General features: G+C 49.6%; 1 protein-coding gene across 2 annotated transcripts; it reads right to left on the reverse strand.

Annotated features, from left to right (window-relative positions):
* Positions 1–1,016: 1,016 nt before the first annotated feature.
* Positions 1,017–10,779, reverse strand: DACT1 (dishevelled binding antagonist of beta catenin 1). 2 transcript variants are annotated; one of them, XM_066551707.1, is made up of 5 exons: positions 10,420–10,779; positions 7,845–7,977; positions 6,074–6,229; positions 1,863–3,767; positions 1,017–1,379 (listed from the first exon to the last, which is right to left on the reverse strand). In XM_066551707.1, the coding sequence occupies exons 1-4, from the start codon at positions 10,777–10,779 to the stop codon at positions 1,909–1,911; spliced, it is 2,508 nt and encodes an 835-aa protein (XP_066407804.1). In that variant the 3' UTR covers positions 1,017–1,379; positions 1,863–1,908. The 2 variants fall into 2 exon arrangements, with proteins under 2 accessions (XP_066407804.1, XP_066407803.1); XM_066551706.1 differs by having other exon boundaries at positions 1,017–3,767.
* Positions 10,780–12,876: the final 2,097 nt, after the last annotated feature.

Below are 12,876 nucleotides of genomic sequence, written 5' to 3' on the forward strand. Positions count from 1 at the left end.
AATGTGCCTCTTAGGAAAAGTGTTCCCACTGTCTCAGAAACTGCTCCCTGAGATGTTTAATTCTGAGTAGATCCTTCCTTCCCACATTTGTGATGCAAGGAAACCTGGGGAAAAAAAAAAACCTGCTCTGCCTTTCAGGTGGGTGACAGCAGGAAGGACACAGAGAAACCACAAAGGAAAGCTCTGCTCAGGCCTTGCTATGGAATGGACAGGCTGCACACATATCCCTGAAATCCACACCAGCCACAGCACCTGCTCCAGTTGTTTGTCCATTGCCTTGTGGATGCCAAAGCAGAAGATGAACCTGCAGCAACCAGCTCAACCTGCCCAAAACCTCCAACCTTCCCACCAGGCAGCTCCAAAGGTTTTTGTGAATGGAAGCAGTGCTGCCTATGGAGGGCTCCTTTCTCCTTTGCTGCCAGACTCCCCTCCAGTCCCAAGGGAATGAGACAGAGACCAGTGGGTGACCCAATTGTCACCTTCCATGACCCTGCTAGGGCTGTAACAGAGCCAACAGCCAAAGCCACAGAGGTGCTCTCCTCCACCCAGCCCTGCTCCCAGAGCACACAGCTCTTGGGGATTCACTTACTGGACATTCCATGGGGACACCTGTTGTGTCCCACAGATCGATTTGGTTACAGAAACCAACCATCTGTCCCTGTGTTGTACCAACCAAAGTCTGCAAGCACCCAGACAGAGAGCAGGATTAATGTTATACTTCCATCTGCTCTGAAACATGAGCTCCCCATCAGCAACAACCTGAAGATGACTCTGAGCTCCTAAATCCCACCTTGCCCTTGGAAAAATGCAAGCTATGAGAAGAACAAGAGAAGCCATGACAAGCCAATTCCCTCAAAGCACAAGTCACATCCACAGCAGCATTTTAAACTTGCCCCTTTTCCTGCATGGCTAAATGCAAGGAACGTTATCAGGTCACATCAGGAGACGTCTAAGTGGTGACAACACCAATATAAAAGCACTGACTAGGTCTGCACCAACGTAACAAACTTTAAAAATTATTAAAACAGACTGTTTATTACAGCATATGATGTGTTATATTAATTTACACAATGATATATATATATATAAAAACAGCCATTGATGATGTACAGTAAATTGGACATCAACAGGAATATTAAAACTACTGATACTCATGCACGTGACATGCATATGGGTATTTTTTTTCTTTTTCAAAAGCAGTTTTACACAATATAATGAAGTTACTAAGCCTTGGTCAGCTGCTCCAGCTGCAGTTTACTCTGGACACCACCGCCGCCCGCAGTGGGACTCCCAGGAGATCAGAGCAGAGTGCACTCCAGGGAAGGCGACTTAACCTTGGAGAACAGATTGAACAGGAGCCCTTTCCTGGTGGGGGAAGGCTGGGGGAGGACAGGAGTGTGTTTTAAGAAGAGAATAAACAAGAAAAGAAAAAAAAACAGACCAGAGTACCAGAAGGAAAAAGTTCAAGATGTGGCAACAGCAGCAGCAGAAAAGGACAAGCAAAACCATTAAGAAACACCCTCACTCCCTCCCCTTTATTCCCTAAAAACTTATGACCTTAAGCTGTCGATATCCTGTATAAGACCCAGAACTGGAAAAACTAGGCAAGGAAGATCCATTCCCAGAAACATTTTAGCCTTTTCTCAAAGCCTTCTGACACCACGCGCTGGAGGCTGTTCACCACTGAAATGGCAATGTTGTGTTGTTGGGTTTTTTTAAACAAGTGTAACGGTCTTTTATTTCCACATAAAAGGCACTAGTATCCACCCAAGTTCTGAAGACAAGTGACATAATTTACCTTAAGTTTTAAATATTTGTATTAAAAAAAAAAATCTGTGGAAATATGTACAAAAAAAAAGCACCTTGCTTCCAAAAGCAGAAGCAGATACATTCCACCAAGTCACCTCACTAGACGGTCGTCATGAGCTTGAGGGAGCCTGACCGAAAGCGGAGGATCTTCTTCTTGAGGTTATGGGAGGCTTTGATTTTGACAAAGGCCTTGGCTGCATTTTCATGCAGCTCTGGTGCCGTGACTGTTTGGATGGGGAGCGTCTGGACAAACTGGGACCAAATCAGGCCCCCGCTCTCGTCAGAGTCACTGGTGGTCGTGCTCTCCCCTACAAACTCCACCTCGCTCAGGCTTGACTCGCTGTCTCCAAAGCAGTTCGTGGTGTAGTTGCTCTGCTCGTCCTCGCTCGTGTCCACCACGGTGGAGTGGAACAAGGACTCGCACTCGGCCGAGTACTCCGAGTCGCTGGCCACGTAGGCGTAGGGGCTGACATAGGGCAGGGGCACCTGTGAGTAGACTCCCACGCCCTCCCGCCGGTTCCTCCTCGCCCTCCGCAGGGCCTCCTCATAGGAGATCTCTGCCGAGGACTTCCAGCGGCGGTAGTCGGCACGCTTGTGCTTGGGCTTGGCCACCACGACCTCCCGGCCGTGCCCATGGGAGCGGAGGGCGGATCTGTGCAGGCCGGCCTGCCGGCCTGGGAGGCTCGGCTCCAGCGGCAGGCCGCCGCCTCTCTTCCCCCGCGACGAGGGCTTTTTCAGTTTCTTATTTGTATCCAACTCCTCGGGGAAGCGGCACTTCTTGCCGACCAGTTTGGCTTTCTCCCTCAAGGTCTGTGAGTTGTTTTCCACCCCGTTGGCAAGGTGGGACCTGTGTTTCAACGCAGAGCTTTTCAAAATCTTGACGTTGCGGGTGCCTTTGTGAAGCTTCATGCTTTGCTGCTGGGCCGGGATGTACTGGGCGTTCACCAGCAGCCCATCATCCAGGCTCTGCGAGGAAGAGCCCTCGCTTTTGAAATCCAGCGCAGGCCTCTCCTCCACAGCTGGTGACGAGGAGCGAGCGGCCTGCAAGCTGCTCTTCAACAGGATCTTTTTGGGAGGCTGGCTGACCCTGTTCTCTGGCTGCAGCACCACTGGCTTCCCTGCGGTGTCTTTGGGAGATGCAGCAAAGAGCTGGCCATTTTCCTTGGAGCCATCCCCGGCCGTGCCCACGGTGTTGCGGCCCAGCTCCGGCGGTGCTGGTTTGGTGCCCCGTGGCAGGTGCTTGCTCTGGAGCTCCGTTGTTGTGCCGGGTGGGAAAGCTGCTGGCAAAGGGGCCTTCCTAGTCTCCAGCTGCTCCCCAGCCGGCTCCCTTGGCCTCTGCTTTAACGGGGAGGGAGCCGCGTGGTCCGGAGCGGGAGCCCCACCGGGTGGCAAACACACCGGCTTGGAGCTCTTCAGGTTCACCACGTTGCCGTGGGCCACCATTGCTGCCGGCTGCCGGACGCACATGCTCCCATGCCTCAAGATCCCTTTGGTGGCATCGGCGTTGAGACTCGTCCGGGGTTTGTTAGTCCTTACTGCGTGAGTCTTTTTCTGAACCAGGCTTAAGATGTAGCTGTCTATCCTCTTGCTGGTGGAAGGGCACGGAGCCGGCCAGGAGCTCTGTGGGGGGAAGGCGCTGGCGGATTGTCCCGAGTCCGTTTCGGATGGGGTGCAAACGTCGCTCAGATCGCAAGCGAGCCTCTCCTCTTCTCGCTGGGGGTTCTCAGTCACGGGGAGGAGGAACATGGGGCTCTGCACAGCCACGGCGTGGAGCGGGCTGGGGTAGCGGTAGATGTCGTTCCCGTTTTTAGACACCAGATCGCACTGGTACTTGGGATGAACATCTGCAACGACATCGAGGGAATTTGAGTGCGGTGTGGATAAAGAGCGACAGACAGAGCCTGCGGTCTGGTCCTCATGCTGGCCTTCCTTATTATAGTCCATCCAGCCTATGAGATCTGAAAGGCATTTTAGGAGAGTTTAGAGAGCCTGCCAGGGACAGCTGTGCTACGTTTTTAATGTGCTGCCAAGGACACCGGTCCATCTAGGCACACAATGCAAAGCTTTAACTACAGCAGCAGCAATTTTGCAACCAGGGGTGCTGTTCAAGCAATACAAAAAGCAGCACTATCCTTGTGTGGGTCTCCCTGTCACTGCATCTATGTGGGATTTACCCCACTAGGACAACATGGTTAAAACAATAAGAATCACAGCCCTAATGAGAACATGTACATTGGTTTCAAACCTGTGCCCAGGTTGTTAAGATCTTCCTATCTTCCTTTCAAGCCACCCAGAAGTCTGCAAGGGTCTCTTATTTGTTACACAATCACCTGTGAAACTCTCTGCAGGCCTCAGCATATATGAATTTTAAATCCAAAGAGAAACATAAAAAATACAGACAAGAGAAAATTAATTCTTGTAGCTTATTGACAAATTTCACTTCCAGATTCTTTCAAGCATGTCTCTGGCCAGGAAAAAAATCCAGACTTAATTTTATTGTTGTTTTTATTATTGTTACTACTACTATTATAATAATATTTATAGCAATGCTAATAGTAATTACAGATGCTCCTTTTGAGTGATAAGGGGTTAAAGAATGGGAAACAGGCTCATGTTTTCACACAAGTACAAGGAGTGCAGGTCAATCCAGCTGACATCCTAGCCTTGGCTCTGTAAAGAGAGTTCTGCCAGAGAAATCCAGTGCATTTCACGATGCATGAGTCAGATTTAATGGCTAATTAATGGCTAAGGAGCTTACTAGAGAGGTAAGCGACCTTAAGAGCAGGGCTTCCACCCAAGCACCTAAATTATTATTATTTTTTAAGCTTAAGTTGCCCTTGTCTTCTTGGGTAGGGGTACAATCTAAATGATCCTCTGCCAGTCCTGTTTTCTGCCCTTGGGCTGGAAACTTCAGCCAGGGTACTCTGATTGGAATGCTCAGTGCTCATCACTTATCTAAGGCTTATTTTAAAGAGGTCTCATGGGCATTGATGAAATTTGCTGATAGAGATGATGTTCCTGCATGAGTAGGAGAAGATGAACAGGGAAGTTAAGAGCATAAACTTCCTCCAAATCACCTTTCAGTTTTCCTGCATTTCCTAAATTCTATGTTGGCTTCAAGGAATGTTGCCAAAAAGATATTTTTGAAATTTGTCAGTTTGTGAAATTTCATCCCTGAAAGTGAGACTGTATGAATAATGAGAGGTATAGGTTTTTGTGGTGTATACAGAAAAAACCAGCAATGCAATCAGCTGGAATTCTTTGTGTGTGTGTTTTTTTTTTGTTTTGTTTTAATGTATGGCACACGAAGATCACATATACCTTACAACGGGGAGCACTAAATTACCTCGAGCTGCTCACAGGAAAACTTAGAGGACTTGTCAGCATCTCAGAATGAATGTATTCCAGGCTGCATTTTTCCAATTCAGAAACAGAAGAGCATGAATTATTCTGTCCTTGATTCACAACAAATCACTATAAGTTAACCTTAAAGAGCAGAATGCAAAGTGGAAATGCTGTGGTTGGAATCATCCTCCCTAGCCCAGAATGAGCTAAAGCTTTTGAAAATGTCTGCAGTCAGTAACACTGGATCACAGCAGCCCTATTGAAGAGTCTCTTCTGGAGAACAGAGGAGGCCTTCCTTATGAACCATCCCACAAATCAAGGCTTGCATCTTTAGTCTGGTGTCCAAGGAAAATTCACAACTCTCTGCCACAGAGACAAAATATACCTGGCCTGTTCTATGTGTCTATACTATATAAATGCAGGACACACCTCACCACGCTCACCCGGGGGTCAAGTACCATCAGAATTGACAAAATGACTGCTAAAAACGTGTGCCCTGACCCCCTAAAACCTGTAGCCAGCTCCTTCCTCTGTGACTTTAATGCTGACATGGCTAAGAGCTATCGTTAATTATTGCTATTCACTAAAAATGCTTTTCTAAAGAAAGAGAAATCAGCTGACTGATGTGTTTCTGTGTACAGGTACCACTGCCCTCTGCTGGGTAGAGCAGCTGCCAGATCTTCACATGCCATTTTGATGTGTTCAGAGTGACATATTCATAGTGCAAAGCTGGAGCAGTGCAGGGCAAACAGTCCTGCCTCATGACCCACGTACGTGAGAGTCACTGGGATCTTTTCAGAGCACAATATGGCACATGAAAGGAAGAAGGGTTAATCCAACCCAGGTACTCCTGAGGCAGTATTTCCAAAGCCAAAGCCACCTCCTGGAGTATGATGTATTCCACCTGCTTTTACTATACCTGCAGATTTAGGGCGTCCATCTGAGATATTCAGTGTTGCCTCCAAAGGGCTGCAAAAGCAAGTGCTAGAATGGCAACTGGATAAACACTCACTGAAGACAGAGTTAGATGAATTGGAAAGCGATCCAGAAGCTCCATCACTCAGCTCATAAAACCCTATAAAAATAAGAGTTTGGATTTATATTAGTTATGTCTACACAAAGTTACTATTTGTGTCCCTAGAAAGGCAGTCAAGCTGGTGTTTGAGTTGGCTTGCTCTAACACAAGTAGTTATGGGATTTCATTCAGTCACCCCAAAAACAGCCAACACTTTAGTAATATCCTTATTGCCATGAATTTACTTTGTTTAAAAGTAAAGCACTTAAAACAGCAGAACTTATCTCAGCATATGGAATTTTTTTTTAACTTTACAAGGGTTGGGGTTCTAACCCTTTCAGGGATTTTCAGATTTTAGCAACAAGGATCCAGGCTGTGTTTGGCAGCTCACTCATTTAATAGAGTGTTATACTTCCAAGCCAGACTCTCCAACTATTACTTAACTATAAAAGTGTTGGGCCCAGTGCTATCCATTACTTTCCTCAAAGTTCTGAAGATAAACATAATATTTGTGGATTACAAGAAAAAAGAAAAATGGTAAATAATGTGCAGATGCAGCAAATTTAATTTCCTAGTAAACTGGGACTACTCAAGGAAAAATGACATACCACAACCAAAATTTAAATTGTTCATTTAGGAGTAAGGAATGCAGAGCATGCCTACAGAATGGGGATGCATCCTGGAAAACAATAATCTTGGAAAGGGCTTAGTCAGCGTGGAAAAGCAGCTCAATCAAGCTTAATGATATGGCAAAAAAAAAAAAAAAGCTAATGAGATTGTTGGATGTACAAAGAGGCTAATGAATAGCAGCAGGGAAATGACTTCAGCAGTCTACATGGCCCTGGTAAGAAACACTGGAACGGTGAGCCCAGTCCTTGAATCCAGCATGCATAAAACAAAGCTAAAAAATTGGAAAGAGGCCACCAAGCTATTTAGGAGCTTGGAAAAATGCCTTAAAATGAATGACTTCAAGAACTTGACCTGTTTAGCTCATCAAATAAAAGCCAGAATTATAATGTATAGCACCTCCAAGAGGAGAAAAAGCTGGGTATTAGAAAAGACCTTTCTTCAGGGGAGAAAAGGATATAAAAATATCAGTGCTGGAACAAGTCAGATTCAGATAGAAATTAGCAATGGCTTTAACAATTGCTAGTTGGAGGATTCTCCACTTTTTAGTGTGTTCAGAACAGGTCTAGGGGCCTCTAGGAAAGGCTCCCCATAGTTAAATACCACTTACTGGCTTCAACACAGTTAGAATGAGATGAAATTCAATATATAGAGGATTAAATTGTCTGTTTCCATGTGCCTTTCTGGCTGTATGACCACTTTTGATATCCTCCTCCTGATGGTGGTGCTTCTTTTCACCATTTTTCCTTCAGCCTCCTCCCTAATATACAGGACAATTAGAACTTTTTGAACTAATGTGAAGGTGGCCTTGAAAAAACAAATGCCCCAAACACTAAAAAATCTAATTAATCTTGAAATGCTCCTCTGAAAGAAGCAAACAGCAGCCTTTCAGTGGCCAGTGAACTCTGTTAGTAGGGATTAATTATCAGAGTGTGAACGAGATGTAGACATTTACTGCTGCAGTACTGAAAACTCCAGCACTAAAATCTACAGCCAGTTTAACTCCAGGTCCCAGGGGAGGCTGGATTTTGCTGAGCACTGCCCCTACCTGAACTTGGACGACTGTCTGTCTCCAGGTGTTCATCTGTCGTTTTCTCCACGTCCAGGCGGAGATCACTTATTTGCTTATCCAGCTCTTGCAACTGATTTAATAACCCAGCATCCCTCCTCCTCAAGCAGTTCTGCAAAAAAAGAGGACAAAGAACATCAGCTCCTTCACTGGGGCAGATGTGAAGGGGTCCCAAGGACCAACAGACTTCTCTATCTAAGCCTTGTGAAACACCTTGTCGATATTCTTTTATATAAAAACCAAACAAAGCCCTGACATTTTAGATGGATGCTCTGGATAAATACTTCAGTGAAAAATTACACAGGCACTTCATCCCAGCCTGTTCTAGCCAGTTCTGCGTGAGGAGCATGTTCCACAGCTCAGGAAGACCAATGGGCTGTGCTGAGCACAGCTGGAAGAACAAAGCTGGACTGTGTGATAGGGCCCAAGCAGACCTGTGCACATGGAACGGGCAAGGACAGCCGTGCCAGCCTAGCAGGGCACGTTCCCCACCACACTGGTGTTACTCAAAGATCACATCTGCTCACACAATGGCACCAAACAGCTCTGCCAACAAGAGCCTGTGGTGTGGGAACCGCCTTGTTCTGCTGCACATTATGAGCTTAGAGTCCACCATCCAGAGAGGGAGATTCCCAGGGCTGGGATCACAGCCCTTTTATTAGTTTTGCAGTGCAGCAGGAAGGAAGAGTAATTCTTCCTCTTCACCCATTATAATTGTATGAAATTGCTGTGAGATGAATTTTAAGGCTATTTATGAAGGTAATTTGATGGCATAAAATAAGCAATAAGAAATTATTTTGCAAGGCACTCATTAACCCACGGTCAACACAATCAGCTTCCCCCAGTTGCTTATCCATCATCTGTTCAGCTTCATACCCTTTAATTGCTCTGCCTTTGGGGAAAGGGGAGGAGGCAGGAGGAAGGTTCATCTACTTTTGTTTCTTCGAGTGCATCATTGACTGTCACCCAGGGCTGCTCTGACACATTCATTGCAATGAGTTTTGATGCTCATAGCTGGACTAGTTCTGAACCCATTAAATCCAGGATAATCTTTTCCATGGAGTGGACCAGTCATAAAATTATAGATTCATAGAAGGGTTTGGGTTGGAAGGAACTCTAGAAATCACCTTGTTCCAACCTCCTTGCCATGGGCAGGGACACCTTCCACTAGACCAGTTGTTCACATCCCTGTCCAGCCTGGCCTTGGGCAAAAGGAGAGCAAATGCTAAAAGCACTGGCAAGCACTGGTTGAAGATGTGCTGGCGTTTAAGGCCATCCTTTGGAGAACCAAAGGGGTGATCCCAAGCCTTCTCCCCCATTCCTGCGGGAGCCAGGGCTGGCTGGCAGCCAGGCTGGAGGAGGTGATGGGTTCAAGGGATGACTTCGCTGCGCCACCTACTGCCACCAACGCCCCCTCCCCCAGTCAGCGCCGCATCTGGTTCCAATCTGCAATGTCAAGTGCACAAATTAAAGTGCTACCACAAATCTCCGACTTTTTTTTTTTTTTTTTTTTTTGAGTAATGATTCCGTAGTCCTTCACTACGGCTCTCGGCAGCCAGCCAGCCCCTTCTCAGCAGAAAAAAAAATATTTTTATCTTTTTAAAAGGGAAATAACCCTAACCTAACTAAACCAAAAGGGTAACAAGGAAAAAAAAAAAAAGGAAAGGAGGAAAAACGGCGGGTGGGGAAAAGAAAAAATCAGGGAAATAAATCACGCAATCCAACTTCTCCCTGGGTGAAAGCAAATGCTGAGCCGCGCACAAAGAGCGCCAGGCACAGCTGTACGCTATTTTCATTGAAAAATGATCTGCCGCTTCATGCCGCCCTCCATCTCTTCCCACACCGGCTCCAAAGCGCGTCCTCCAACAAAAGCATCCCTTCTTTACGGGCCCGATCCTGCCGGTGCCCGAGCGTCCGCTGCCTCCTCCCGGGGCTGGACCGGGAGCGGGTCCCAACTTCCATTCATGGCAACGGCGGCGCCTCTCTTGCCATGAATGGAAGTGGCACCGCCGGCCCGGCTCCGGGACCCGAAGGGAACCGTGCGGCCACGGGCACAACGCCGGCACGACCCGGCCACCTCCGAGCTGTCACCGGCCCGTGCCGGGTGACAGCAGGCCGGGGGTGCCGCCCGCGGGGCTTCCCTGCTCCTTCCTCGCCTCTCCGCGGGCACACCCGCAGGTCACCGCGACACGGGGGCACCGAGCGGGTCACAGCGACACGGGCACACCCGCGGGTCACAGCGACACGGGGGCACCGAGAAGGTGACAGCGACACGGGCAGCACCGAGCGGGTCACAGCGACACGGGCACACCCGCGGGTCACAGCGACACGGGGGCACCGAGAGGGTCACAGCGACACGGGCACACCCGCGGGTCACAGCGACACGGGCACACCCGCGGGTCACAGCGACACGGGGGCACCGAGCGGACGCGCATCGCCCGGCGCTCCCCGCCCGCATCGCCCGGCGCTCCCCGCCCGCATCCCGCGGCGCTCGCCACTCTCATCCCGCGGCGCTCGCCACTCTCATCCCGCGGCGCCCCCCGTCCCCGCTCACCAGCTGCCTCCGCAGAAGGAGGATGTTCTCCTCCAGGAACTTCTCCTCCAGGCTGCGCGCCGGCGGCCCCTCTCCCGGCGGCTCCCCGCGGCAGCCCTGCGCCCCGGGCCCCGCTCCCGCCGGCCGCCGCAGCAGGAGGCTCTTCACCAGCAGCTCCTGCCGCTGCCGCAGGTACTCCAGCTCGCCCAGCCCGGCCAGCGTAGCCTCCAGCCGCTCCCGGGTGCGCTGCCGCTCCGCCTCCGCTTCGCCCTTCTCCCGCCAGCGCGCATCGGGCTCCCGCGGCGCCCCCGCGGGTCCCCCCGCCGCCTGCCCCGGCCCCGCCGCCGCCGCCGCGGCGCTCGCCACGGGGCTCGCCTTCATCGCCGGGGAGGGGGCGGCCGCCGCTGCCAGCCCTGCCCGCGGGGGCACCGCGCCGAGCCCCGCGCCGATGCCGCCGCTGCCGCCGCCGCCGGTCGCGAATGGTCCGCGGGGCGCCCGGCTGCTTCCCCGGCTGCCACCGCCCCGCGCCCGCCCACCGCCCGCCTCCATCCCTCCTCCATCCCTCCTCCATCCCTCCTCCATCCCTCCTTCATCCCTCCTTCCCGCCCGCCTTCCTCCCCGCCCGGCCGCGGCTCCACGCCCGTGGTCGCCTAGCTCCTCATCTTCTTCCTCCTCTTCCTCCTCTCACCTCCGCTCGCCGCGGGTTGCGGGAAGGTGGGGGATGCGGGGGTGCAAACCGCTGACTTTCCCAAATACTCCATCCGTGACCTCTGGAGCCCTGCACGGCGTAGTCACGGACCATCACAGAGTGATGAAGGAGCGCAGAAAGGTTTATTATTATTATAGAATCGCAGAAAGGTTTGAGTTGGGATATTAAAAACCACCTCGTTCCACCCCCACCCCGTGCCATGGGCACGGGCACCTCCACTAGACCTGGCTGCTCCAAGCTCCATCCAACACTGCCAGGGCTGGGGCATCCACAGCTTCTCTGGGTAACCTGTGCCTCACACCCTTACAGAGAAGAATTTCTTCCTGATTCCTAATCTAAACCTGCCCTCTGTCAGTTTAAAGCCAAACGCTGCTTATACAGACCAGCACATCCAAACCAGGAGCAAAAATAATGCATCTGGGAAAAAAAAAAACCAAAACAGGCATGAGGAGGTGAGGGTGTAAGGAGAGGGAAAAGTGGAAAGCAGAGGAGAACATGGAAGTCCTTGCACTGGGGTGCTGATCATGGCATGGGCAGTGGGATCAAAGCACTGGTGAGCAGTTGATTCAAAGCCTGTGTGAATAAACCAGTCCAAAAAAGCCATAATGAAGTGAACTTTGCAGCAGCATGCAGGCTAATTGCAGCAAAGGATCTGCAATTAGGTTTTCAATGGGCATGTGGTGGAAAGAGGCAGAGAGTGGAATACAGATGCTGAAGGGGAAAAAAAGAAAATGTTAGTTTCAAAATAGAGTGAAAATTGACTTGCAGACGTACTAAGGGGAGAAAATGGAAGAGGGAGAAACAAGCACTGAGTCTTCCACAATATGGGGTTTGTTTGGGAAGATGTGAGCCCACTGTCCAGCAGCTGTCATGGACATTATCAACATAATGAAATGCTCTTCCTCACTATCCCTCAAAAGATGATGAGTGTTTGTGGTACCGGAAGGTCTCAGATGGAATTTGTCTCCTCACTCCCCTGCTGTTTGCATAGTGCTGTGCCATACCCCTGCTTTACCTGGTGGGTCCTTGTCCTGAGAGCCACAGCTGGCAAAATCCTTACTTCACAGTCTTCTTAAACCACTGTAAAGTGCTTTCAAAAAAGGACATCCACTTTCTCTTGCAGCTTAAAACCAGCCCTCCCAAATCCTGGCCCAGATGCAGGTGAGGGCACATGCTCAGAGGATGGTTGAAGCCAAAGCCATCTCTGTTTCTTTTTGCAGCTTCAGCCCACAGCTGTGGCAGTGCAGAGCATCTGTAGTCATCTTTTAGTTTGAATTGTGAGAGATTTTTCAAAGGCTCTCTCCAGATCATCCCAGCTCACCTGAGGTTGCTAAGATAAACTGGAAATAAAAATAAGCCACATGCTATACCTCTGTCTCTCTACTCCTTTTGTGTATCTGGGCCCATAAAAGACCCAGAAATAGGTTCAACCCCTGCCCCACAGCATTTAGGCCACCCCTCCTGACTTAAAAATCCATTCCATGGCTTTCCCTCTTGCATGGATCTTGGCTCACAGCATTCCTGAGCATGTTGATGCTGAAACTTGTATTGCAATGCAGAGTGACTTTTCCAAGAGCACCAGAAGCTCTCCAGATATGGAAGCAAAAGCTTCCACATTTTCCTTCACCCTTTGTAGCCAGGTTTTGCATATAGCTCTGTGCTTTGTATGTGTTTGCACACAAAGCTTCATGCAATATTTATGCAAAGCTATTTCAGCTCCTTCTGAGCTGTTGTGCACTGTACAATATGTATGTTGCTTCCAAAATAAA

Source organism: Molothrus aeneus, chromosome 6 (genome assembly GCF_037042795.1).
Source record: "Molothrus aeneus isolate 106 chromosome 6, BPBGC_Maene_1.0, whole genome shotgun sequence".
In the NCBI taxonomy this organism is placed as follows: domain Eukaryota; kingdom Metazoa; phylum Chordata; class Aves; order Passeriformes; family Icteridae; genus Molothrus; species Molothrus aeneus.

What these genes read in the sequence shown, in the direction of transcription:
- DACT1 (XM_066551707.1), bottom strand. Translation starts at nt 10,779, where the DNA reads ATGAAGGCGAGCCCCGTGGCGAGCGCCGCGGCGGCGGCGGCGGGGCCG. An exon ending in TCCTTCTGCGGAGGCAGCTG is followed by an intron (nt 7,978 to 10,419) that starts GTGAGCGGGGAC and finishes CTTTTTTTGCAG; the next exon opens with AACTGCTTGAGGAGGAGGGA. An exon ending in AGACAGTCGTCCAAGTTCAG is followed by an intron (nt 6,230 to 7,844) that starts GTAGGGGCAGTG and finishes TTATTTTTATAG; the next exon opens with GGTTTTATGAGCTGAGTGAT.